The sequence below is a fragment of the Centruroides sculpturatus genome, unplaced genomic scaffold (assembly GCF_000671375.1).
Source record: "Centruroides sculpturatus isolate CEXI.00-Female unplaced genomic scaffold, Cexi_2.0 scaffold472, whole genome shotgun sequence".
Taxonomy (NCBI): domain Eukaryota; kingdom Metazoa; phylum Arthropoda; class Arachnida; order Scorpiones; family Buthidae; genus Centruroides; species Centruroides sculpturatus.
The window spans coordinates 407,017-432,801 of NW_019384645.1; the positions used below are offsets into that span (position 1 = coordinate 407,017).

Here is a 25,785-nt window from a genome sequence, read left to right on the forward strand (position 1 = left end):
TACACGTATGCTTTTATTCAGATTTGTTTTCTCTTATTTCTCTTCGTGTGTTATTTTTAATTATCATTGTAGAATGAGACCATGCAACTTATTTCACGATTTTATCTTGATTTTCTATGAATTAACATTGCATACAAAACACGTTACCGTATACTTTGCATTTAAAGACACATTCGTTTTGCCTAAATAGTGTATACTTTTACGTCGTATCTTTTATGACCATTACCATTAAGAATGACATCAAATCGACGTAATAGCCTATACAATTCGGGCAAAACACATTGGCTTTAAGTTATAAGAAAAATAAATTTATGCGTTTTCTTTCCGATAATTTATAAAGGAATGATTTTCTGTTCTTCGTAAGAAAATTTAGCAATTGTAAAGTTTTACAAACAATTTTGCCCGCAAATCTGGTCTAATGTATGTCTGCTCGAAAAAGGAAATTGACCGAAAGGTGTTTTTCTATCGTAAATGTTTCTGAACATAAAACGTCCAGTATGTTCTTACTCAGTAATCACGTAGAGAGATATTTAGGTAAGGCGTATTAATGGCAAAAACACACGATACACTCACTTATTTGTACAATTACCGATGCTGTGGATGAAGAATCGAAATAGTTATTTGTGTAAATGGTGTTTCATAAGTTATATCGCATAAATATAATTGTCTGATTGTTGTTACTTATATGAGTGGGCGAAACCTTTAGTATCAAACAGGTTTCTACACTGGAAATGGAAAGGAGACGTCGCGTTGGAGTTCAAGAAAAAAGAATTAGAACAGGAATTAGCGTGTTCTACGAGAACTTTCGTGTTTTGGCACGTCTTCAGATGTACGCGGGAGTGCTGCAAATCCACGGACTTTCAAGAAAATCGGATTACATTTACGCAAAACCGAAAAGCATCAGGACGATTTACGGTGTCTTGACTCTTCTATATACATCGCTGATTAATTGCAGCTCGCTGATAGTCCTTGTGCAAATCGACAATGCCGTGCTGATCGATAACGAACTTTCTATCATCGTCTTGGTCGGTTTAGCCATCAGGTTACAATCGTCCACTATTTTGTCCAGAATTATTGGCTTATGGAAATGCAAAGACATCCTTCGACTTCTGAAATTAGTTATAAAGTTAGAAAGAAAAATATTTTGGAAGAACGGAGAAAGAATCCAATTGATCGTCGTTTCCAGATTAATTGTTCTAATCCATTTGATCGGCGGATTGATCGTAATGATAATACTGATGGTCAAGTGTCTATCGCTGGGAGAACCTTACTGGTCTCAATTCAAATATAAATTTCTCATTTACATTTTATTTGGAGTCATCATCTTTTGGTGCCAATATTATAGCATAGTATCTATCATTTACATTCCTACTTGGATCGTCTATTTTACCATTATTTTCCGCATTTCCTTTCGCCACATAAAGAGAGAATTACGAGAATTTATCAAAGAACACGACCTGAGTAGGATCAAACGACTTAAGGCCATGTATCTAGAGATATGTGATATGGTGGACATGTTGGACGACGCTCTTTCTCCCGGAGTGTGGGAATTGTATGCGGGAAATGTTATATTTTGTTGTTTGTCGTCGTTCTATACTTTAAAAAGGGACGTACTCACTTTAGATCGAATCATGTTTATGGGAACTTTTGTAGGGAGCTTCTTTCTTATGCTTCTGCCCGCCGCTTTTTGTTCCTGGATGAAAAACGAAGTAAGTTTTTTGATTCTAAAGTGCAGAAATTTCGTAAATATTCAAAGTTACAATGAAAATTTATTAATGCCATTTGGATAATATTAATCGAAGTTTAATTTAATTACAGGTAAATGAAATAGTCGCTAGATTGAATAATTACTTGGTCGACGTGGATAATGCGCAATTTAGAGAACAAGTAAGGCTACATTTATAAATATTTCTACTCTTTTTAGTGAATTTTTGAGTTAAATTTCCAATTAATTTTAAAGATAGAATTTTTCTGAAACTCTCGATTCTTCCGCTAACAATCCATTTATGTATTTAGATATTTGCCTTCGTCTTGTGTTGCCAGAATCGTAAACCTTGCATTACGGGATCCAAGTTTTTCGAGATTGATTTACCTCTGATGGTGTCTGTAAGTAAAATACGCTTTTACTTACTTTCGTACAAAATATCGGCTTTTAAGTTTTAAAATAAATATTAAGATTTTGCCGAAAACAAATCGAAACAGTACTCAATAATGCTTTTCTTCAGCAGATTTCGGGAACCATCGTCACTTACTCCATAATACTGATTCAATCGGGATAAAGAAGATGGCGTTTTATGGAATTTGCACGAAAGTCGCCCATCATTTCCTGTACGAGAACGATAAATGAAAGTTTTAGTACGATAAGAATCCCAGAGTAACAACACGAATGTGCTGTTTTTCGCATAATTAGACCTTTAAGTTTTTAAGAATGCAGCCGATGTACGTAAAGAAAAAGTATGAATCAAGAAAATCTGTCGTTCTGTCGGAAACTTCGATTTACACCATAAACGTTGAATACAAGAACGGATCTGGTAGCCATTGATGAATGAGGGATGGAAGCACAAATCGTAATTGATGGAAATCTTTAGAGTGCGCTCGCTGCCCATAATTAATTAAGTTTTTGTGTGTTCTATGGTAAACAAGGGCTTAATTAATTTTAATTAATTATATATATTATATGCTTGATTAATCTAAGATAGGTAGTTAGAAATTTAAGTTTGCAACAATAAAATATTTTATATTGATTACGAGAATTCATTTCTTTAGTAATAATAATAATATAGTAGTTCACATATTTACGAATTATTCACAACTTTTTTCTGCAAAATTCGAAATTATAAAGACCCGGAAACGACTCGTTCGGGTCGAAAAACTTCAGGAATTTTTCCGGAAGTGATCCGTTCCGGATATGTCGGGACCAATCCCTTACCACCCGGCATCGTTGTGGGCCTGGTCAAACCCATAATGTGCTTGATTAATAGGTTCACTTTAAAAAACCGGATAAGAATAGAGTGGTGCCGGTCATCTATCTAACACCTTTCGGAGGCGCCTTGAAAACTCTTCAAAAGTGCCATAAACTGTACGCAATTCTGTAATTATGCTGTAAATGTATTCTTGAAAAACAACTTTATAACGGGAAGTTTACGGCCAGAAAAAATTGAGAAAATCGAATATTAAACCCGTTAACTCGAAGAACTTAAAAAACTATAACAGGTAGAAATCGGATTTTGGCCTCTTAAACTCCGACTTAACGTGGTTTCACATTTGTTCCACGTTATTTTAAATTATAATGTTTCCTTTTCTGATATTAATTATTTTTATTAAAAGTGTTATACGTAGACAAAATAATTAAGTAATATGTAAAACTAATAGTTATTAAAAAGTAATTACAAAAGATAGAGATACACCAAAACTGACAATTGACCACCAAAGACAGTCAGACAGAACCCGTATTATAATTGTATTATACCGATACAATTGAGATGACGTACAAAATGAAAATATAGCTTAGTTTTTATAATTCGAGAACAATATGTAGAGACTGCTAAGTCTGTACGTACTGTTCTCCAGTTAGAAAATCCTGAGCTGGGACGGTGGGATCGCAGTGAATGATTCCACAGGACTGTGGTAATCTTAGAACTCTACTCGTACTGTACACCTAGATGCAATTTGTGTATTTCTCTCCTTACTGTACCTGCATGTACCAATGGATATAGACCTGTTTTTGTCAAAAATTGGGCAACACTACACTGTTATTCCTTCGCACACTACTGAAGAGGCGCTGCCATTTTGTCGGTCCGTTGTCTTATGTTCTCGCGCATCAACGGTGTCGAACCAAATAGAAATCCATAAATTAAAGAAAATTTTGTTTCTTACATTAAAAAAACCTAATTCGGATACAAATATAAATGAAGCAATACACAGCTTCGGTGCTTTCATACATCTTATCTAAATAAAAACAGTTACTATTTTTTCTGACTTAAAGGTTTCGTGTGTCAGAACTATTACGCTATTGTTCACCCTCTCGACTTTTAATGGCACATTTTCGGTTCCTACTGAACCTACTTTGTATTATTTGCTTTTAAATACACCGTTTTATTTTATTTTAGTCAACGCATTGTACCAAGATTTCTCTATAATATTTATAGGATACAAACCCAGACACAAATTTCATGACATTATTAAAAAAAAAAGTTAATCTAACTGAGCCAATGTCTTTTAGAAGCTGGATATGACCGTATTATTAGAATAATGGGCTTGAAATGACCGATTTTATCCACTCGTCTACGGGTGGACGAGGTGGTAAACTGTTAATTTTTTTCTTGTAAGCAGTACCGTACGTGTCGAATAAAAAATACAGAAAAGACTGAGCTGCAACACACAATAATTTTGTGTCCACAAAAATTATTTTCCCCAAATTCGTTAATTTTTTAATTCTTTCAAATCTCTCTGACTCGATGTTAGGCGGCGAATACCTAAGATGTTTATTGGAAGTTTGAAGTTTCCGATTTTATTTATCGAAACAGATCTACAAATAAAAAATTTTTTAAAATAATTTTTATAAATTTTCAAATTACTAAAAAATAAAAAGAAACAATAATTTATTATTTATACCGTTTATGAATTTTTGTCTTCTAAGCTGGCAACACTTAGTTATTTTTACCGCTAACTTACGATTTGGGCGTTATGTCGAAAATATATTGTGTATTAGTCTATTTACTTGTGTAGTGGCCTATACGTGTTCTGATTACTTATATTTAAAGGTATGAATTTATAATGCTTTATATATATAAATATAGACAAATATAATTCGTCCTGTCGATGAATGATTACGGTCGAAACATTTTAATCAGTAATGATAAGAGGTTAGTTTGTGATAACACGTGACTAATATTTATAATAACATTTATAGGTAATTAGTCTTGTTTCCGTGCTGAGTAACTTGTGAAAATGGATAAAATTGAATCCCTTTCTATATGAAAGAGGGCAATAAATGTTTATACGTTTATAAAGTATATTTTGACACATTCACTGTCATTTATGTGATCTCTGTTACATTTACAAAACTATTTACTTACAGATAGGTTCCTCTCGTCTCTTACTAAAGGGAATATAAAAAATAAATCGACAATTGTTTTTGGATTTTCCAACTAAATCATTGTTTGCCTTTTTCCTGAGCCGTGTTTAGTAACAGAATTGAAGTCTAGTTACGCTGTTTTTTACCTTATCGGTACTAAAAGAACCCTTTTTTCGGGCCCATTTTGGGTCCAACCAAACCCAAAATTTGGTTTGGTTGGTGGCCGGGTGCAGAGGTATGGGATCGATATATTTGGCACGGACTGACCGTGAAAGTGTTCTGGGTTTTCTACCCGGATTCGAACTTCGGTTTTCGGAATGGCGGGCTGATTGTCGAGGTGGTAACCTTGGCGTCAATCTGCCCGAGATCACAATACGACCAAGGTTTCTGGCTTGGATAATAATACTTTCTTCTTGAACGTGTTTCTAACTTCTCTCGCTAATCTTTTTGTATGCTATCTTGCCGATGGCATTATTTTTCTGTCACGTCTTTATTGTCGGCATTAATTGCTTGTATGATGATTGTAAATGCTAACAATGACTAATCATTTTTACATCTACCATTTTTTGCACGGCCGATCTAACTCGATCACGCGGGATGCCATTTGAAGATACTCGGAACGATTTTTTGTGTCGATCTCCTAGCCGATTAGATTTTTTTATTCAGTATTTGGCAGCACCGAATGTGTTATTATAAAGATTGCTTACAACCCGTTACGGGCTATCTATAGTTGCAAGCAAACATAAAGTTTTGCCCATAATTCTGAAAGATACTAAGATAAATGAAAAGTTTATTTTGATATTATTGGGTGTTATATTGACATTTAGTTTATATTGAAGACAAATTTTTTACTCATATTATTTTCCTGAACCTTTATAAATTTATTAATCAAGGATTTCTCCCACACCGGGTCATATACAACAACTATGTGTAGTCTTCAACCAATATCCGGCATGAAAATTCCAAACTAATATTGGCAAACGCTTTCGATGCCCCTCCTGGGCTCTTCTTCAGGCCAAATTTAATGTACTGGATTCTTAAATCGAATATTTTTAAATAAGAATGTGCTCTGTTACTAGAAATTCAAATAAGGAAGGTAATCACATGCCTTTCCGAATTATAATTTATTTATAATTTATATTCATGGAGATATGTTGTGCGCATCTTATAATAATCTCGCGTATTTTATAATCACGTACCATTTCTAAAAATAATTTTAACTAGCGGATATACGATGTGCGCATCCCATAATATATGCACAAGAGAGAGGAGTACCCATGGGAAGTCCATTATCTGGGGACTTGTGCAAAATGGTAATTAGGGCATTAGAAACCAAAACCCTACCACTCTTTCTCTCAAATATAATCATGTATGGTAGATATATATAGATGACATTATAATTCTCTGGAAAACACCACCAGACCTAAGACAATTTAAGACAGCCATGAACAACAACCCTTATGGCCTTTATTTGGAATTAGAGCAGCATAGTGAAGAAAAAAATCCACTTCTTGGATATAGAAATTGAAATTAAAGAAAGAACAATACAAACAAAAGTTTATAGAAAACCCACAACTATACCATCATACATACCCATCAATTCCTGTGACCCGTACTCTTACAAAATAGCGGCATTCAGGACTTTGGTAGAAAGAGCCTATTCCCACTCTTCCATGACCTACGCTCTATAACAAGAATTAGCGTATATTAGAGATGTCGCTAAAGACCACGGTTATGGCAACTTAATAAACAAATTATGTAATCAGCACCTTCACATAAACAGTAAAACAGATGAAGAAAAGACATCAGGAGCAGATGATAAAGAACATATGGAAAGGGTCCCAGTAACGTACAACCCACAAATGAAAGCAATATATAATTCAATTGCAAAGAAAAAAGGAATTAAAATTACATACAGAAGAAACCCTTCCATTTATAATTTATTAAGAAACGGAAAAGACGCCCATAACCCGAACAGGCTACCAGGAATATACACCATTCCCTTAATGGACGATAGATGGCAAAGGCAACTAATTTACATAAGGTCCACTAAGCGCCCGTTAGCCACCAGAATAAAGGAACATAAAGCAGACATCCCCCACAACAAATATACGACAGCATTGTTGACATATGCAACAAACCCAGACATAACCCCAAGTTTTAATGAGTCATGATGACAAGTGGGTCATCCGCACCACTTGTCATCATGAACATCTAAGAACTTTGGAAGCGATGGAAATTTACAAAGCAGATCGCAAACTAACCTGCATCAATCTTAAAGAAGAAATGAATCTCTCAACAGCGTGGCAGTATTTATTGGAGGATGAATCGTAATTTATTATACGATACACCAGATTATTATGGGATGTGCACATCATATATCCGCTAGTTAAAATTATTTTTAGAAACGGCACATGATTATAAAATACGCGAGATTATTATAAGATGCGCACAACATATCTCCACGAATATAAATTATAAAGAAATTATAATTCGGAAAGGCACGTGATTACCTTCCTTATTTGAACTTCTAGTAACAGAGCACATTCTTATTTAAAAATATTCGATTTAAGAAACCAGTACATTAAATTTGGCCTGAAGAAGAGCCCAGGAGGGGCATCGAAAGCGTTTGCCAATATTAGTTTGGAATTTTCATGCCGGATATTGGTTGAAGACTACACACAGTTGTTGTAAATTTATTAAAATAAAAACTAAGAAATATATCAAAAATATAGTTTAACATACAATTTTGTATTGTGTCAAGATGCAGAATTACATCAACTGACAACAAACATGTTAATTGCACTTTTTAATATCATCAAAATTGAAAATATTTTTTCAATGTTAAATGTACAGTAGAAATTACTCTAAGGAAATAGAAGAGTTGCTCTGAAAGTTTTGCATACAAGAAAACCATCCATGATGAATTAAAGTGTTTGTTTTTTTGAAAATAAACTTAACATGACTTATTATGCATAAACAAATTTGATCAGTCTCCCTTAATTAATCTAAGTGAGACAAGCCCTGTTTGTAATAGTTAACAATGGAACTTTCTATAGAAGCACTTCATGCAATAATTTGCTATGATTTTTGTGTTGGACTGAATGACAAAGTTATGAATGAATGAAATTGGCTTTTGGGGATGATGTCCCACCCTTTACTACTGTGCAAAAAAATTTCAGTGATCATACTTTTTCATGATAAACCATGTGAAGGGCAACCACAAACATCAGTGACTCCTAAAAGTGTAACTGCTACAATGTTTCTAAATAAAAAATATTTTGTTTAAAAGTCCTACAGTGTTCCCGTAATGCAAAGCTTTCGGAGTCATCCCTGCACATTGTCTCAGTTTATTTCCTAAAAGTAAATTTATGCAAGCATAATTTTATAATAAGTTTATTTGAATGATTTTTTTATAAATTCCATCAACAACTGGTTTGTGTATGTAATTGGAAAAGCACGAATACATTACAGAAATTTATTTTAAATCTGTATTATGATCTAAAGCTGATTCATTCGTAGATTTTTGGAAAACTACATTTCTTAAAGGCATTCATTATTATTAAATGTATCAGCATTTAAAAATATGAACTGCCTGAATTTATATACTCTGACAATTCACATTTAGCTGTATTCTTCCAAATATATTAATTAATATAGTTTTAATTTATAATTAGTTTACTGGTATGTGTCAGAATGTTAAATTAAGAAAATAAAGAATTACTGATCCATAAATTAAATTAGTAAATTAATGATTCTGATTATTATTTAGATTTTTGCCCGTATTGAAGACAAACTTAAATCTAAAAGTGTTTTAAAATGAATTTCATTTCTTAAAATTTTTAAACTTTGTTGAATTTGGATTATTCAAATTATAAAATCAAGTTTTTTAAAGTGATAAGTAGATAATTTGTAAATTAAATTCTCATGTTCAATTTTTTTTATATTTAATTTATTTAAAGTTTCAGATACAGAAAAATATTTATATTTTTGTGCACAATAAATACTATACCAGGGGGTCGCAAACTGGTAGCCTGCCGGATATGGCTTGTTAAGGCTTCATATCTGGCACACAGCCTTAATGATTTCTAAAAAATCAATGTTTCTAACATCCTGTGGGAATTAAAACAGAAAAAAATTTAATTGTCTATTTACTAAGTCATAAAGGCATGCAACAAAAGATTTTTTTTTTTTGTTTTTAAATTACAGTTGTGGTTTACCGAACATTGAATATGGCTTGTGTATGATATACATCTATTTGACTAGCCTTTTGCTTCATTTGAGTTGAGACCTCTGTACTATACAGTCAGTTTTTTCTTATATTGAATATGTTTGATCTCATTTTACTTTATTTTTTTCAGGTTATAAATTTGCAATGTCCCTAAATGAATCAAATGCACCATCGCACACAGATACTTTAAATATATTGGTAGCTACTGATTGTCATCTTGGATATGCTGAGAAAGATGCCATTAGAGGTAAGAATTCATACACAATATATTATATTAATTTTTAAACGTTTTATGAAATATATGGTAATTGTTCATGAACAAATAATAATCATTCTATTAATAATAGTCCTATTTAGATAAAATTGCTACATTTTAAAACAGAGTTACATTTTTATATCAGATTCTATTTTCCATAACTGATTAATTTATAGGAAAAGTTTAAGCAGAATATATGAAAATATAAGACATATGAATACCATATTTTCTTGATTAAACCCTGGATTAAAACATACATATCCCTTGGGGCAACAAGTTTTAGCCTTAGTATATATATGAAATATAGGCTCATATATGTAAATTGCCAACCTGATGATGAGGCAGTTACGTGCAATACTTCAAATGGCCCACTGGAAAATTTCTGATTTCCTGGTGGGCCAATCTACCACTGCTTTTATGTAATAAAAATTTTTATAAGATGAATTTTTCGTTTTTTACTCTCTTGATTTTGTAGGCCTGAGAGGACCTTTTTTTTTAAGCCCATTACAGTCTAGTGGGACAACAGAGTGGTGATAGATATATTTGGGTAAACCTCTTATGAAAATTCTAGATATTTTGGATTGGATTCAAACCTTTTGTCTTAGATCATCACACTAAAACCTTTATCTTTATTGTTTTGGGCATTTGCATCTAATGGGATAAACAAAAACATGTATCTTACAGAAATTAAAAGATTGTTTTTAATATAGTTACAATTAATTGATAGTAGTTTTCATCATCCATTTTAATTAGTAATTTAAAATTAATAACAGCAACTATGAAAATCTTGAAAAATGAATAAAAATACTAATTACCAGTTTAAATATTTTTAAACAAATTTTGAAATTCTTTCAGTAGTTAATTAAATTTTTTTTTATTGCAGGAAATGATTCTTTTCAAACATTTGAAGAAATATTGTCTATTGCAAAAGAGAAGAAAGTTGACTTTATATTATTAGGTGGTGATCTTTTTCATGAAAATAAACCATCCAGAAAATCCCTTCACTTATGTCTACAATTACTTAGGCAATATTGTTTAGGTGATAATCCTGTCCAGATAGAATTTTTGAGTGACCAATCAGAGAATTTTAAACATAGCAGCTTCCCAGTAGTAAATTACGAAGATCCTAACATCAATATATCAATACCAGTTTTTTCTATTCACGGAAATCACGACGATCCCGCGGGGCAAGGTAGTCTTTGTAGTGCCGATTTATTGAGCGTATCCGGATTTATCAATTATTTTGGAAAATGTACAGATCTTGAACAAATACAAATATCACCATTACTCATGAGGAAAGGAGAAAATCAATTGGCTCTTTATGGTTTGGGTTCAATTCGTGACGAACGTCTACACAGATTATTTCGTGAAGGAAAGGTGACGATGTTACGTCCAAGGGAGAATCCCGAAAATTGGTTTAATTTGTTTGTTCTTCATCAGAATCGAGTGAAACACGGTGTTACTAATTATATTCCTGAACAATTTTTAGATGACTTTTTAGACTTGGTTATTTGGGGTCATGAACACGAATGTTTAATCAAACCAGAGTGGAATACCGAACAAAATTTTTTTGTTAGTCAACCAGGAAGTTCCATAGCTACCTCACTTACTCCTGGAGAAGCTGCAAAAAAACATGTTGGTCTTCTTCAGATACATAAAAGGAGTTTTAAAATGACTAAAATACCATTGCAAACAGTTCGTCAGTTTTATATTGAATATATTTCATTAAATGAAACTGGACTTGATCTTGAAGATTCAGATATAACTAATAAAGTTATTACGTATTGTAAAGAAAAAGTAGATAGCTTTTTAGACAGAGCCATAATTGAACACACAGGTAAGTGTAATGTGTGGCAATTACTAAAACTAAAATTTAAAGTAGAATTTAAAGAAGAAAATATTGCTTTTAATTGTGTTATAACTACAAAAATTAAAAATTGTTTAAGTGCTTTCAAACTTAATGTTTTGTAGTTATTATGTCATGAAAAGTAATATTTTCTTCTTTAATGTGAAAATTTTAAGTTCAAAAGAAAAATAACTAAAATTAAGATAGTTTTTATAATATATTTGATAAAATGTCTGGGACATTAAGTATATATGTAGAAAATTTATATAAAATATTTTTCAAACAAGACAATACATTAAAAGTGTCTTGTCTGAAAAGGAAAAGATGAAGATGCCTCACACCTCAGGAAATAACAGTCTTACATGGAGTCAACCTTTCTTTAGAAACTTCTCATCTGCCTCAATAGTTTTTCATTTACTTATTTATTTTATATATTTTTTATAAAAATTTTATTATAAAATAAGATGAATATGAAAAATAAATGAATATTTCATTAGTATAAATATATTATGAAAGTTAGTTTAGATAGTTTGAATATCAAAATAAATATTTAAACAAACTGAAATAAAATGAAAGTTTTATGTTAAGATATTTAGAATTATGCACAATGCACTTTATTGTGGAGAAGTATAGAATTGTGTATTTTAATTTAAAATATTATCTAAAGTACTTTAGTTCATTAAAATGAAAATTGAAAAATAATAAATGGTATACTTTAAATTGGGTTTATTTGTTGCTATTTTTTGCACTTTTGTTCAGTGGCATGTTATGGATTCATGGGGCCCCAGGTAAATTTGAATTAGGAGGACCCATGTACAGTGTTGACTTCAAACACTTTTGTTTGGGGAAATTCCCCCGTATTCTCATTCATTTTTTTAACACAACTTCTGTGCTGTGCACCCTGCACCACATTGACAATCTAGAATTCCCAGATATGGTCCAAATTTAAATTTTGATATTTTTGGTACTGTAATGAGTTTGTAAAAGATTGATTTGGGGGCCACAAGTAATTACTGTTTTTGCCTGATTTTTAGATTAGTTCATTAACACTTGCGTTTAGACTAGGATATGAAGGATAATTGTGAGGGGTTTGGAAAGAAATATTTCTAAAACAAATTTTATTGATGTTAGATTATTAGAGATTCAATTATATAGTTTATTCTAACTAATACAGCATTTTTAAAGTTGCAAAATGCTTTAAATTTTAAATATGCTAATTGACATTATACTAGAGGTCCAAGCTCCTAGATGTTTTAAAATAGCTGGTGCATTGCAATTGTCAACTGCATATGAGTAATAAAGTATCATTCAATTTTTTGGGGGCAAAGGGTTGGAATGCCTCTCAAATTTATAGTGACATAGTTACAGTATATAGTTAGCAATACCTGTGTAGTGATGACATAAAGAATTTCAAAATAGGCAGACCGATATTGCAGATGAAGATTGGTCAGGATGTCAATATATCAATACATCTTTCACTGATGCAAAAATTGCCTTAATGGAAGAAATAGTGCAAGAAACTTAGAATACCATCTGTTTAGTTCTTTGCAGAAATTTCTCAGTGACAACATTTTGCCAACAACAAAGACATCACAGCTGCTGTGAAACAATGGATCCATATGCAGCCATAGTACTAGGATCCAATATTTGTTGTGTGATGGTATAAATTCTGAAATAACATGGGAGATTATGTGGGACATTAGAGGACAGTCCAATGCATCAGGTCCACATTTTAAGCTGTTTCTTTGCATTTGTAATTTTCAAATAAAACATTAGGCACAAAGACTTTTTGATCATATCTAATATTGTAATATATACAAACATAAACCGTAACCTGATATTGAATTAATCAGATCTAAAAAATAGATTAGTCACAACTATTTAATAGTATGCTTAGTGTAAATAATTTGGTTTTTAGGTCTCTGGTTAATTTATTTTAAATCTTATAACTAAATATAATATCTGTAGTAATAAATTTAATTTTTATTTTGTTTATTATTAGTTTTGTATTTAATTATTTTGATTTATACAGGAAATAGCAAACAGCCAAAAAAACCATTGATAAGATTAAGAATTGAGTATTCAGATAATTTTGAAACTTTTAATGTTCAGCGTTTTGGTCAACAGTACGTAGAAAAAGTAGCCAATCCTAAAGACATCATACAGTTTCATCGTAAGAAAGGAAGTGTTTTGAAAAAGGTGGATTTCAACATGGATGTCATGCAAGAAATATTAAAGCCCGAGTTATTAGATAAATCTCGGGTCGAAGATTTAGTTAAAGAATATTTTCAGCAAGTAGGAGAAAAAGATCAGTTATCATTACTGTCAGAATATGGTATGAGTTTTGCTGTACATGAGTTTGTTGAAAAAGAAGTCAAGGAAGCAATTCAGGATATAGTTACTCATCAAATGAACAAAACACAGACATTTTTAAAGTCTTTAGATATAAATGATATAAATGACATAGATATCGATAGCGAAATCCAAAAATATAAAGCCGAAAGGTTAAACTCTCAAGACGAGTCAACAGAAATCTCAAAAACCCTAGAAGAATCGCGCAAGAAGTTCGGTTCAATTAGCCACATTGATTTTTCTGACAACGAAATGGAAGAAGACCAAAATGCATCCGTTTCTTCAAAGCGAGGAAGAGGAAGAGGAAGAGGAAGGTGGGAAATTTTACGTGCCAGAGGGACCAAGCAGTCTTCCAGAAGTCCAGTAAGGGCGAGAGGAAGAGGAAGCAGATCTGTAACAAATTCCAACAGAAATAAATTCAAAGAACTAGCAACAGTTAAGAAATTTCAAAATAATGATTCGAGAGATGATCTAGTTCGACAAATTAATAGCAGAACGAGAAGAACTGCGTCTTCAAAAAGAAAATATAATTATAGTTCTGATGATTCTGATTAATTTTGATTTAGAATAAACTTGCTTAATTGTATAATTTTGATATATAATTTTAAATTTTAATTAATATTTAGTTAATGGTAGTTTTAATTTTACTTAAAGCAATATCTAAAAAAAAATAATAATAATAATTTCAAGTGTTTTTGGAACAGGTTATAATTTAAATTTATATAAGCTCAGTCCATAAGAATAAACATTAATTCAGGTAAAAATAAAGTATAATAAAGTAAGCTAATGAAAATAGTGTGAAGTCATCTCACTTTGCACTATTATTGTACTGTACATACAAATATTTGAATTTGAAAAAACAAATGAAATAAGTTAAAATACAGGATGGTCCAAAAGTCAGTTAACTACATAAGTCACTCGAACAAGCTGTCAAAGAACGTTAAAAAGTTATAGTTTTAATTTTGTTAAAGTACTGTACAAGTTGAACAATTTTTGTAAAATTCATAAGCAACTAGGACAGCAATTTAGTCTACAGCGGCTAACCGATTTTTCGGCTATCTTGTATTATATAATATATTTTATGTACTTTGCTGCAATAAATTAAAAATATTCTCTACACAATGCATAATTAAATATGATCAAAATTTTATATATTCATATATACATATATATTAATATATGTATATATGATGCGTATGGATCATACCTATGCAAGCGTGTTAAATTTCGAGGAAATTGTTGTTGTTAAAATAATAGTCGGCATTTCTGATTTTTAATACGGATAGAAATCTTCATCGATACCAAATATGTTTCTACGAATGAAATTTTAGTATTTTTAAAAGTGTTTAGAATTCAATTATTTATAAAACTTGTTAATAAACTGATTTATAAAAGATGAATTTATAAAGGAAATTAATATTTTTGTTCATTTAGTATTATTAAAGTAGTATCATTTTCTACTTTATAGATGTATTTCTGTATTGAATACTTAATTGTTAAATAAAATTTTTATGAATTATTGAGTAGATTTAGAATACTGTAGTGGATAGCCTATCATCAATTTTGTTTCTTATAATTTTTTTTTTTAAATTTGTACCCTAAGAAACTTATTTGGGTTATTTTCATTGTTCTAGTCTTTCACTATTGATTGAAGCATCTCCATGACAAGTTGATAAGATTTGATTTCTAAATTTAAGAAAAATGTAGATAGTTTTGTTCCAAACAAATAAAAACAGAATAGTTCTGAAAACTTATTTAATTTCAGATAAACTTAACAAGTCTTAAATTTACATAAAACAATTTTTCATATTTCGTGAAATTTTTCTAAGGATTAAGGATTAATTCCAATTGGACTTTGATGAATGGTTTGCTTTTGTTTACAGAACACAGAACCCAAGATAGTTTCGAAATAATGTAGCAACGTCATTAAAGATATACCTAACCACATGCCCATTTGTCCTCCTAGATTGCTGAATATATCTTGAACCTAGAAAAAGTTAGGTCATTTTAGAAGAAAATTTATTGAATAATATGTTAATAAAATAACATTAACCTGATATTTGGGATGACTTTTTAATACCACATGATCTAATGTTTGAAAATAAATACGAACTTTAGCAATATCAGAAGGAAGGATGCTGTAAAAAGGAAGATAACAGTTAGGATGCCCGAATACTTTTTATAACGTAGTATATATATCCTATATAAAATTAGATGTCGATGTATGGTTTGATATAAATATTCCACATTTTTAATTATATTCGAGTGTTGTTTGGAGCAATGATGCGGTGTTTCTTAACGTCAATGTTGATTATTGAAATATAACTCATTAAAAATCTTTGAAAAATGTGATTACTAAACTCTTATTGTATAATTAACTATGGAATAAGAGGTAATATTCCTGGCAAAATACAATTAATCATGAATCATTACTTAACTTACATAATACTATAGTGAATTTCTTACCTGGAATACATCTCCTTGTTAATCTAAATTTAGAATTTTCGAAATTAATCGAAATGATAAAAGTTTCTTTTTAAAATTTAAGTAAAATGATTACAAGATTGATGATTTTAAAATTGGTTAAGATTATATATATTAATTTCAACCTAAGAATGTAAATAAAAATAAAAGTCAGAACGATTGTTCGAAACATCTAAATAGAATTTCAAACTTTTCTAATTAAAATTTTATGCTAAATGTGAAGCTCCGGATCGGGTCCGAATCCCTCACTAACCTAATAGAAATTCCTAAGAGACAAGAAAGAAAACACGAGCAAAATTGCCAAAGTTCGTTTAAACATGGCGGCACGAATCCCCCCTCTTTCTCCAACCATTATGATCTTTAATTAACCATCAAAATTTAACAGCATCGGTGCCTCTTATTTACAAATTATCGTGCCGAATTTCGTTCTTAATCTTTATCTCACCCCGAAATATTAAACCAAACACACCGCGGGTATCATTTTTTGACATTGGGTTCAACGGGTCTCAAAATGTCGCGATTCCAAAAACCCGAACGGTGACGTGTGATACAATTACAATATTAAATGTTAATGTTATAACAGCTATGAAAGTAAAATGAATTGTTTCCCAGATTATTCTATGATTATTAAACAATTTATAATGCTATTTACATATATGTTTGTTATATTTAATTTACTTACTTTAGATTTTAGAGGATTCCATTTGGTTGAAGAAACTGACAGCTTGTATTGGATTTCACTGTTTAAATGAATACACAAAATTTAAGATAAATTAACGTTTTAAATATATGCCATATATATATGTATAGGCTGATATACTGTACAATGATGGCCAAAAGCTTAGGACCAACAATAAAATTTTACGTAGTTAATATTAGGCTATTAGACACAGTGTAATAGTGTAATATTAAGTATTTAATGGCTTCTTATTTAATGAATTTCCTGGAAGAAGCCATTTGTCTGTATAAAAATAGAAGTGGCATCATCAGGTTGTGGGGATGCTTCTCGCTACACGAAGCTGGCCCTATCCATCGACTAAATAGAAATATGAATCAATTATTTATTGTGATATCTTCGCAATGCCGGGTTGCAATTTTTAATCACATTTTTTAAAATTTATTTAATTTAAAATATATGCTCTCCACCCCAAATTAGTAGTTGCTTGCCCCTGTACATCATACTTTTCCTATTAGGAATAGAGTCAAGCCGGTCATCTATCTAACTCCGTTCTCGAGATTCTTTAAAGACAACAGTGGGAATTTATATGTCTACAAGTTTTTTTAAATTGCAACCCAACAACAGTACAGATCTATACTAGAAAACGTGATACTTCTCTATGTTAACGCTAATTTACCTTTAACCTGGAAAGTCCAACGTTATAATTACTCGAAACACCCAAGTAAATTGGTTAAAAGATGGTTTCAAAAGGATTAAATTAAATTACTCGAATGGCCCTGACAATTGCCGGACTTAAACCCCATCGAAACGTTACGGAGTGTTGCGAAAACTAATTTATAAACAAAAATTTTAAAATAATGAATTGTTTGAGGCTGTCCAAAAAACTTGGTCCTCCATTCCAAAGAAATTTTGTGAACGTTTAGTCGATTCTATGCCAAGAGGATGCAAAGCCGCCATTAAAAATTTGCTTACTCCACAAAATACTGAGGTATTTGAATTCGAATTTGTACTTTTTTTGTCCAGAGTAAAAACGTATGTAGTTTGAACAGAGGTAATTTTCATTAAAAAATAAATATTTACCTATTGATACTTGACATATACATTTAACAACAGCATCACATTAATTAAATTAACTTTTCAGTTAAAGGCATTTATAAGAAAAATTTCTTAGCTGTCCTAAACTTCTGGCCACCCCATTGTGTATATATAGATAATTTAATATTAATTTCATCTGAATATAAAATAACAAAAAAATTAAATAACATTTATAAAACTTTCTTTAAAAGAAATTTCTCTCTCAATACTTACCAACAAGGCAACGGACATATGCAAATATTTTCGTCATTTCTTAACAGTTGTCTGACGTCGTCTAAACAGCAAACTATAATATATACATACATACATATTTATATTAATATAATATAATATAAATATTATATTAATATAATATTTTGACATTTCCAGTATTTGTTTAAAATTTTTATGGAAACACAGCTTCCATCATCGAATGTTACGGCACGCCACTGTTAATTTTGAAAGCTTATAAAGATTTCTTTATGTTTGATAGACTGTCCATTATCTTAGCTATTGTCTCCGCCATACGGTTCTGTATATAATACTCTTTACCTTGTGTTACGTCGCGCAAATCGCAAGACGTGCTGTTACGAGGAAGCGGCCATGTTGGATCCGCGCAACTGCATTTGTTTTGACTTAATTGCTGAAAACAATCTCGAAGACAAGTCTAAAATAAAATTTAATACTTTTAATCTTATAAAAATGAATTGTTTTATTATATTTATTTAATACTTACGTTCCTAGTGTATAAAAATCCTTCGCCATCATTCGGATAATCGATACAATTATCGGGATAAGGAGGTTTCGAACGATGAATATTTACCTAATAAACATTTTTTAAAGTTATATATATATATATATAAATGGACATGTATGTCCCTATATTTCACTTTTTCGCCAAAACTACACATCGCACGTGAATGGTGTTTGTATGTGGTGGTAGCCCCAAGTCTCCATTCGTGCATAGGGGTTGTTGCGTCTCGATAGCTGTAAGGGTGCGGGAGATATGAGGTTAAAAGTAGTTGAAAGTGGCTTTCTATTTCGAATGTTTTGTTCGATTTTTTCGAATTTGTTCGAATTAAATTCGAACATAAAATTCGATTTGGTTCGATTATAGAACGATTGTAAACGTTCCAGAAACGTTGAAAATAGTTCGTTTGACTAAACGTAAAAATTCTCTAATTAGTCTGGAAACGGGGAACCTAATTCTTGCATTCTGTGATAACGGGTAAGATTAGCTATAATATAATTATCTTAATCTTCACTATCGTTACTTTTTGCCCAGCGAAGCGGGTCCTTGCAGCTAGATTCTAGATTACTTAGAAAAACAGCCTTTTATATATATAAAAAAAACTATACTATTACATACAAATAAAAACCCAGCGAAGCGGGATCTTGCAGCTAGTATATATATATAGAAGAAGAAATGTTAAATATTTCGTACCTGTTCGATAGATATCGAGGTTTCTAATTCCGACGTGATGGCAATTCCTTCGTTTTCTGGCAGCGGTTTAACATTTGAAGGATGGATAATTAATCTTGCTCCGATATTATTTGTAAGATCAAATATATATTCGTCGGTCTCCAGATTTAATTCTAGGTGAAGGCCTGAAAATTAATTATATCTTTTCGAACTTTCTGTGGAAAAATTCATTTGGAAAGTTTACTTACCGTCTCGAGACCAAAACTCTATGAACTGTCAACTATAAACTTTAATTTTATAGCAAATTTTGCACTCTCGTTTTACATAAAAAATTTTCATTTATTTTTGTAAATATCCTGCAAAAATTGCGTTTTTTTTTCAATACTTAAAAATAATTTGTAACAATTTTTCCGAAATTATAAACGTTACGGGAGAAAAGGGGCCCTTTGTACGAATCAATCGTCTTTTGGGAGTAAAATCGATATTCAGTTGTAAATTTATCCATAAAGGAACCCCGCACTCTTCTTGGGTGCGGGGATCCTTTATGTCTTCTTCAAAAGTAGGTTGGATGAATTTGGCCGAAAATGAAATACATTTTGGTTTACCAAGGCCCGATGCTTATTAGTCTTTCGATCGGATTCCGTTTTTGCAACTGCACCGATTACGGGATTGCCAAGACGATGAGATTATGAAGCATAGATTATTTATTGTCGTTCATACTTTAATACAAACACCCTAAAAGGGAGAAGCGAGGAAACTCGAGTCACGTCCACCTGGTTAATCCTGGATGATGACCAGAACGGATTCCAAATAATTCGTAAAACGTGCTGATCATTTACGAATAAAACAGTTAACTTATATGTTAATTTATTTTCTAAAGCACTTTAATCCGCTTTTTCCACGATAATAGTCAAAATTGCGTAAATCCTTCCATTTACGTGTACTTGATGAAAGTGTGAGGATTAGGAAAATGCGTGATGTACTGTACAGTACGTGCAAAACCTATCTAATACGGAAACCTACACAAGTTCTGCTTTACACAGATTTTACTGTATACATTTAATGAGCTCGAAATTCTCTTTTATGAAATGTTAATGAAGTTTCTTCGGATAAAAATGTAGGAAAAAATATATTTATTTGGGGAATAAATAAAATTTCTCATGCTAATTTTTCGAATAAATATTTACACAGAAGCATTACATCGAAAGTATCTGAAAAGATCTTCGAATACAAAAATTTGTGTAAAAATATAAGCTGGGAAATTTGAATATTACATTTTAGCTTGTTAAAATAAATATTTTTAAGAATTGGATGATATTTCTTCAAAATAAATAAAAAAATATTGAACTCACCGCTCATACTTCCATCGGTAGTTGCTCGAAGAATATCTTTGCCGTTTTGACCAGAGTTAAATGTGAAACAATTTCCATAAAGAAAAGTATGAAATGTCGTGAAATTTCTGAAATAAATGGTTTACGATATTAAGAATTACACGAAAATAAAATAATTTAATTTACTGATAATGTCCAACTGTAATTTAAAACACACTGAAGATCTGTGTGTCCACTCTACGAAATATCATCGATTTATCACATAACCGAATATGGTTTCAGAATGTAATTTTAAATTAAATGTAAACTTTATTAATTTACCTTTCGCCTTTATAAGAGGGAGGAAAAAACAAAAATTCCATAAATATACAAAATATAATGTGTCTTTTTATACATAAACTAACGAATACGTGCGTAAAGCAATACTTATTTGAACAAAATTAATAGGTAACAATTATTTATTGCGACATGGTCACAATGCCAGGCTAATTTATTTAATTTAAAATATATGCTCTCCACCTCAAATTAGTAGTGGATTGCCCCTGTACGTCATACTTTTCCTTTAACAAGAGAGTCGTGCCATAATCTAACTCCTTTGGGGGAGATTTTAAAATTGAAATCACATGATTTCCGTTCTATACCGGAAGTTCGTATATAATTAATCACACCTACCCTAAACTTTCTATGTCTGATCTCGAATTTCAAATTGCAGCCCAATAATAATATTTGCAAACAGAAAATCCAGCTCTACACCCATAATTTTATTTTCTCGTATAAAAGTCGGAAGATCGTTTATGAACACATTTTCTAATTGTTCATACAGGATTCTGAACATCCTGTTCAGAATGTCCTCTTTGTTTGAGGCCCAAGAATCTGGGGCTTGCCCCGAGGTAATTCTTTGTTTGAGGTTCAAGAATCTCTTCTGATAAAATCCTCGATGACGTATCTATTGTTAGAAAATAGCTGTTTAAGTAAGTTAATAAGGGAGTTGGAAATACCAAACTTACTGAGTTTCCATAATAAGATATCATTAGTCCATAGAGGCAAATGCTTTCCTCGGATTAATAAACGCTATATATAAATATAACTTGGGGCGTTTTCGCCAACACGGAGGAAAAATCTTTCTAAACGCATTGATTGAAGACATTGATCTGTAATTTGCTGGCATAGACCCGAGACCTTTCCTGTATAACATATTTAAACGCACTTCCAAGTAGGAAATCTGCAGCTTAGCTCGAAATCATCGAACATAAGTACGCCAAGGTGTGCTAGAAGGATTTTTACCACTCCATTTTAAATTTTATCTAGAACAGAAGCCTTTCCGTTTCGCAAATGGTTCAAAATCATGTTAACTCCTAGAAATAACATGGTTTTGAGCCATTTATTGAGTTATAACCATAGATAATTGGGTCATCTAGTAGTGGATTACAATTAAAAGTACAGTAGAGCGTCGTTTATCCGAAGGAATTCCAGTCTTCAAATTTAATTTTTCGCCAGTGCTGTGGCGCTGTAATCTTTGGCTACGTCTTGGGCTACTCAAATATTTTACATTTTTTATACTAAATTAACTTCTAAAGTATAATTTTTTATTGTTTTTATATTTTTCAATATATTTATTTTGTTTGTACAAAATAAAAAAATAATTTTTAACGATACAATAGTCTTCGTTAGGCTTAACATCGATGAAAATTCAACGTGAAGTGACACGCAACGGAGAAAAATTTCAACACGGGATAAATTAATATATTTTTTCGTACATAATTGGTTATCCGAAAAATAAGTTTTCCGAACAACCCCAGTCCCCAATTGATTCGGATAAACGACGCTCTACTGTATATACACCAAAATTAATTAACCAGAGAGGACCAAAAGATTGTTTTAACTTAAAGATATTTCTCTTTAATTTGGCATAATTTGCGAATGCTTTTAATTAAATTATGTGTTGTTAGAACCCTTATATAGTAATATTAAATTAAAATAATATAAAATCTTTATAATAATAATTCAAAAATTCATCGGTTAACTTACAAGTGGTCACACGGTTGGCCCATGAATTGGCATTGGTGTACGAATTTTTGTACCTGGTGTCCCATTTGGATTTTCTTAGACAGAGGAAGTGATACGTAAGCGTTAGAAAAAGATTTCATTATGGATCCTTCGTATGAAACTGTATTATTGGTTCTGTTACGAGGACACGTTGCAAATGCAGTAGATGCCTAATTAAATACATTTCCACGTTAATCGATGCTAATAAATTTTGTAAGTTCCTACCATCAAAATTAAGCTTTTTGTTATTTTATAGTAATTAAAAATATAAAAAGTTTTTATAACAAAATCTGATAACAGATGGTGCCACCAAAATTTTCTATGTCACCGGGAACGTTAAGCAACTCGTTGCTGGATTTTTACTATTAAGTTATAGAAATTTTTGCTTATTCTTGGAATTTGGAAAACTTTTTTGAAAATATATAAGTTAAATAAATAATAATAATAAATACTTACAGATAAAGGAGGAGAGCCAATAAGAGTTTTCAGTCTTTTGGAGGAAGCCTCTTCGTTATTGGTTTGAGAACAAGTAACATTTAAGACGTGGCATAAACTGCTTGCTTTCAAGAGTAATCCGGATGTACAACAAAACGAATCTAGAGCATTACTTCTTATTCTAAAAATGATTTTTAGAAAAGAAAATTAATGTCGTCGATTAAAAATAAAATCATTTAAGAATTATCGATGATAGGAAGCTTCGAAAACCTACGAAATCTGGAGTCTGGCTAGGTCAAGGAAATGTGGCAAACCGTAGCTCTGTGTACAAGTAAGGATTACCTTGCTAGAAAATGGCGGTTTGTTGCCCTGCCGTAAAAGGCAAGGCGCGACGGAGCAGGATTTCCTGAACCTACCGACCGTTGTACAGTCTATGTCTCTTGCATCACTACTAGGAGTGACCAACTGTCATTCGAGACGTCTTCCCAGACTAGCATTTTGGAATGGATCAGTGTGCTGCTCAACAATAAAGGTGAAATTGAAGAGTTCATCGGTCTGTCTCGCGATCAAACGATCGTGTTTCTTGTTGGAAATCAGAGCCTGCGGCGTGTGCCTTGACACCCACTATTGTGTACCAAATTTATATCAATCCTCTATTGTAAACTCTTCTGTTTGAATGACTTATATTTAGAGGAAGAGGGGAAAGCCAAAGCTGTAGCCCCGGGAACCGGGTAGAATATGTATAATTAAATTTTAATTATACAATTTAAAGATATTCTTAGAGACATTTTATATCTTCTCGCATCTCATTTCAATAATCTCTGAAAAGTTCTTTCAAAAACGAATAGGATACTGTATTGTTAAAAATAGGGCATTCGACGATTCACGAAGAGAACAAACACGTGAAATGATTTGCTTATGTAAAATCTAAGTAAATCATTTGTTGTGATAGATACCATATTGTTTAGATGTACAGGATTTTTATTATACTAATTTCGTCCGTCGTAAGTTGGGGCCTTACCGAACACATTGCACTTATTTTGAACCTTAATAATGACAGATGTAGTTAGCTGCGATAAGCCAGGGTCCGGGCCTTTGGGGGAGCTAGTTAATAAACTTAACAGAAATACAAAAACCCAATTTACAATTAATTTTGCTTTTGTTGTTAGGTTAATCTAATACTAAACAAAGATAACGTTGACTTACCTATTGTAATTACAAACGGTTACTGCAGGAAAATCCAATTTGCTTTCGGTATTAACTTGAACATTTAGTACGGTAGGGTATTGAAAGTATTCTCTTAAATAAGCTATGCTATGAAACAAACAAAATCCCATGCATATCAATATCAACGTAAACCATACTGTGCGATTGATGATGCCATTTCTCGAAGGTTTCCTCTGGTGTTTTGTGTCATTTTGTATATGTTCCAATTGGCACGATATTGTTGGCCACGCGTGTTTGGACCAAGATCTCTCCGAATTTATATTCTCTTCCGAAAATTGATTTTCGGAGTTTTTCATCATAGTGCTGAAGAGCTCCAAGCAAAGGCTGTCTTTCCTATCCATGTTGGAAAGCGTAGTGAAGAGAAGGATGCTATCTATCGATAATTCTTATTGGATAATAACGTGACGTCATTTTTCCAGGAAATCACTTAAAATATAAATATTATTAATTAATTTTTACATATTTTTTTTAATAAAAATTATTTGTTGGTTTTCGAATGAAGATCGATGTATTTACTGGGAAGTAGTAAACAGACTTTGAAGTCAATTGTGTGTGGAAGGAAAAAAATTATTTTTAGAATTTTACAAAAAGAAACATTATTAAAAGTCACGTAACATTATATTTTTATAATTATATTTTTTTAAATTTAATTTTTTTTTCATAAAGTGTCAGGTTTCTTCTGTGTTCTTTTAGTAACAAATTACGACTTTATAAAGACTTTTAATTTAAATTTAAATTTTATAAATGACAAATTTATTTTTAAATTTCAATTTTTACAAAGTATTTTCTATAAAAGAAAAACTTGAAAATAAAATATGGGATTTAGTCCACGAAGAAGAAAATAGGGCATGGTCTATTATTGATAAATTGAAATGACATCAATTCTATTGAGCTGATAATATTTACATTCTATTTTTCGTGATTAATAAATCTAAATTCGTAACTATTTTTTATTCCATTAAATTATATAAAAACTCCATTATTTTTTACTCCTGTACAACAATATAAAATAACGAATTTACAATAAATATTTACGTAATTAATTCTTCTGTTTGTAAAGAAATTAAAACATATATTTATCATTATTGATAGTGTTTTGTCATTAAATTATATTATCATAATATTAAAAAAAAACACTTTATTTTCTTTTTATTATATTATTAAATTATGAAAATATTGACACTGTACTTGTATTTTGTATCACGTCCCTCCAAGAAAAATCGGTATGTGAGAGTAAGTTAAATTGTATTTTTTTCGATATTTAGAAAATAAATTTACTAAAGATATTGTTTATTTTTTTTTTTGTTAAAGAATTGAATTAAAT

At 31.1% G+C, this 25,785-nt stretch overlaps 2 protein-coding genes across 4 annotated transcripts; one reads left to right on the forward strand and one right to left on the reverse strand.

Moving 5' to 3' along the window:
- The first annotated feature begins 4,663 nt into the window (after positions 1-4,663).
- On the forward strand, positions 4,664-14,388 carry LOC111626170 (double-strand break repair protein MRE11-like). The gene is made up of 4 exons (XM_023369473.1): positions 4,664-4,763; positions 9,439-9,555; positions 10,448-11,401; positions 13,443-14,388. The coding sequence occupies exons 2-4, from the start codon at positions 9,453-9,455 to the stop codon at positions 14,315-14,317; spliced, it is 1,932 nt and encodes a 643-aa protein (XP_023225241.1). The 5' UTR covers positions 4,664-4,763; positions 9,439-9,452; the 3' UTR covers positions 14,318-14,388.
- A 1,123-nt stretch (positions 14,389-15,511) lies between these two features.
- LOC111626171 (amiloride-sensitive sodium channel subunit gamma-like) lies at positions 15,512-24,711 on the reverse strand. 3 transcript variants are annotated; one of them, XM_023369474.1, is made up of 12 exons: positions 24,441-24,711; positions 23,256-23,415; positions 22,782-22,969; positions 20,775-20,881; positions 19,444-19,607; positions 18,736-18,822; positions 18,552-18,666; positions 18,234-18,306; positions 16,929-16,986; positions 16,229-16,251; positions 15,816-15,900; positions 15,512-15,749 (listed from the first exon to the last, which is right to left on the reverse strand). In XM_023369474.1, the coding sequence occupies exons 1-12, from the start codon at positions 24,569-24,571 to the stop codon at positions 15,594-15,596; spliced, it is 1,347 nt and encodes a 448-aa protein (XP_023225242.1). In that variant the 5' UTR covers positions 24,572-24,711; the 3' UTR covers positions 15,512-15,593. The 3 variants fall into 3 exon arrangements, 2 of the variants coding, with proteins under 2 accessions (XP_023225242.1, XP_023225243.1); XR_002756838.1 differs by lacking the exon at positions 16,229-16,251 and having other exon boundaries at positions 15,611-15,749; XM_023369475.1 differs by lacking the exons at positions 15,816-15,900; positions 16,229-16,251.
- Between the last annotated feature and the right edge of the window lie 1,074 nt (positions 24,712-25,785).

Bases quoted from the DNA above. Each gene is read 5' to 3' on its own strand.
- LOC111626170 (XM_023369473.1), top strand. From the start codon at position 9,453: ATGTCCCTAAATGAATCAAATGCACCATCGCACACAGATACTTTAAAT. The intron at 9,556-10,447 runs GTAAGAATTCAT...TTTTTATTGCAG, and splicing joins TGAGAAAGATGCCATTAGAG to GAAATGATTCTTTTCAAACA. The intron at 11,402-13,442 runs GTAAGTGTAATG...TGATTTATACAG, and splicing joins AGCCATAATTGAACACACAG to GAAATAGCAAACAGCCAAAA.
- LOC111626171 (XM_023369474.1), bottom strand. From the start codon at position 24,571: ATGGGATTTTGTTTGTTTCATAGCATAGCTTATTTAAGAGAATACTTT. The intron at 20,882-22,781 runs GTAAGTTAACCG...CATTTATTTCAG, and splicing joins GGCCAACCGTGTGACCACTT to AAATTTCACGACATTTCATA. The intron at 18,823-19,443 runs GTACGAAATATT...AATGTTTATTAG, and splicing joins CCTCGATATCTATCGAACAG to GTAAATATTCATCGTTCGAA.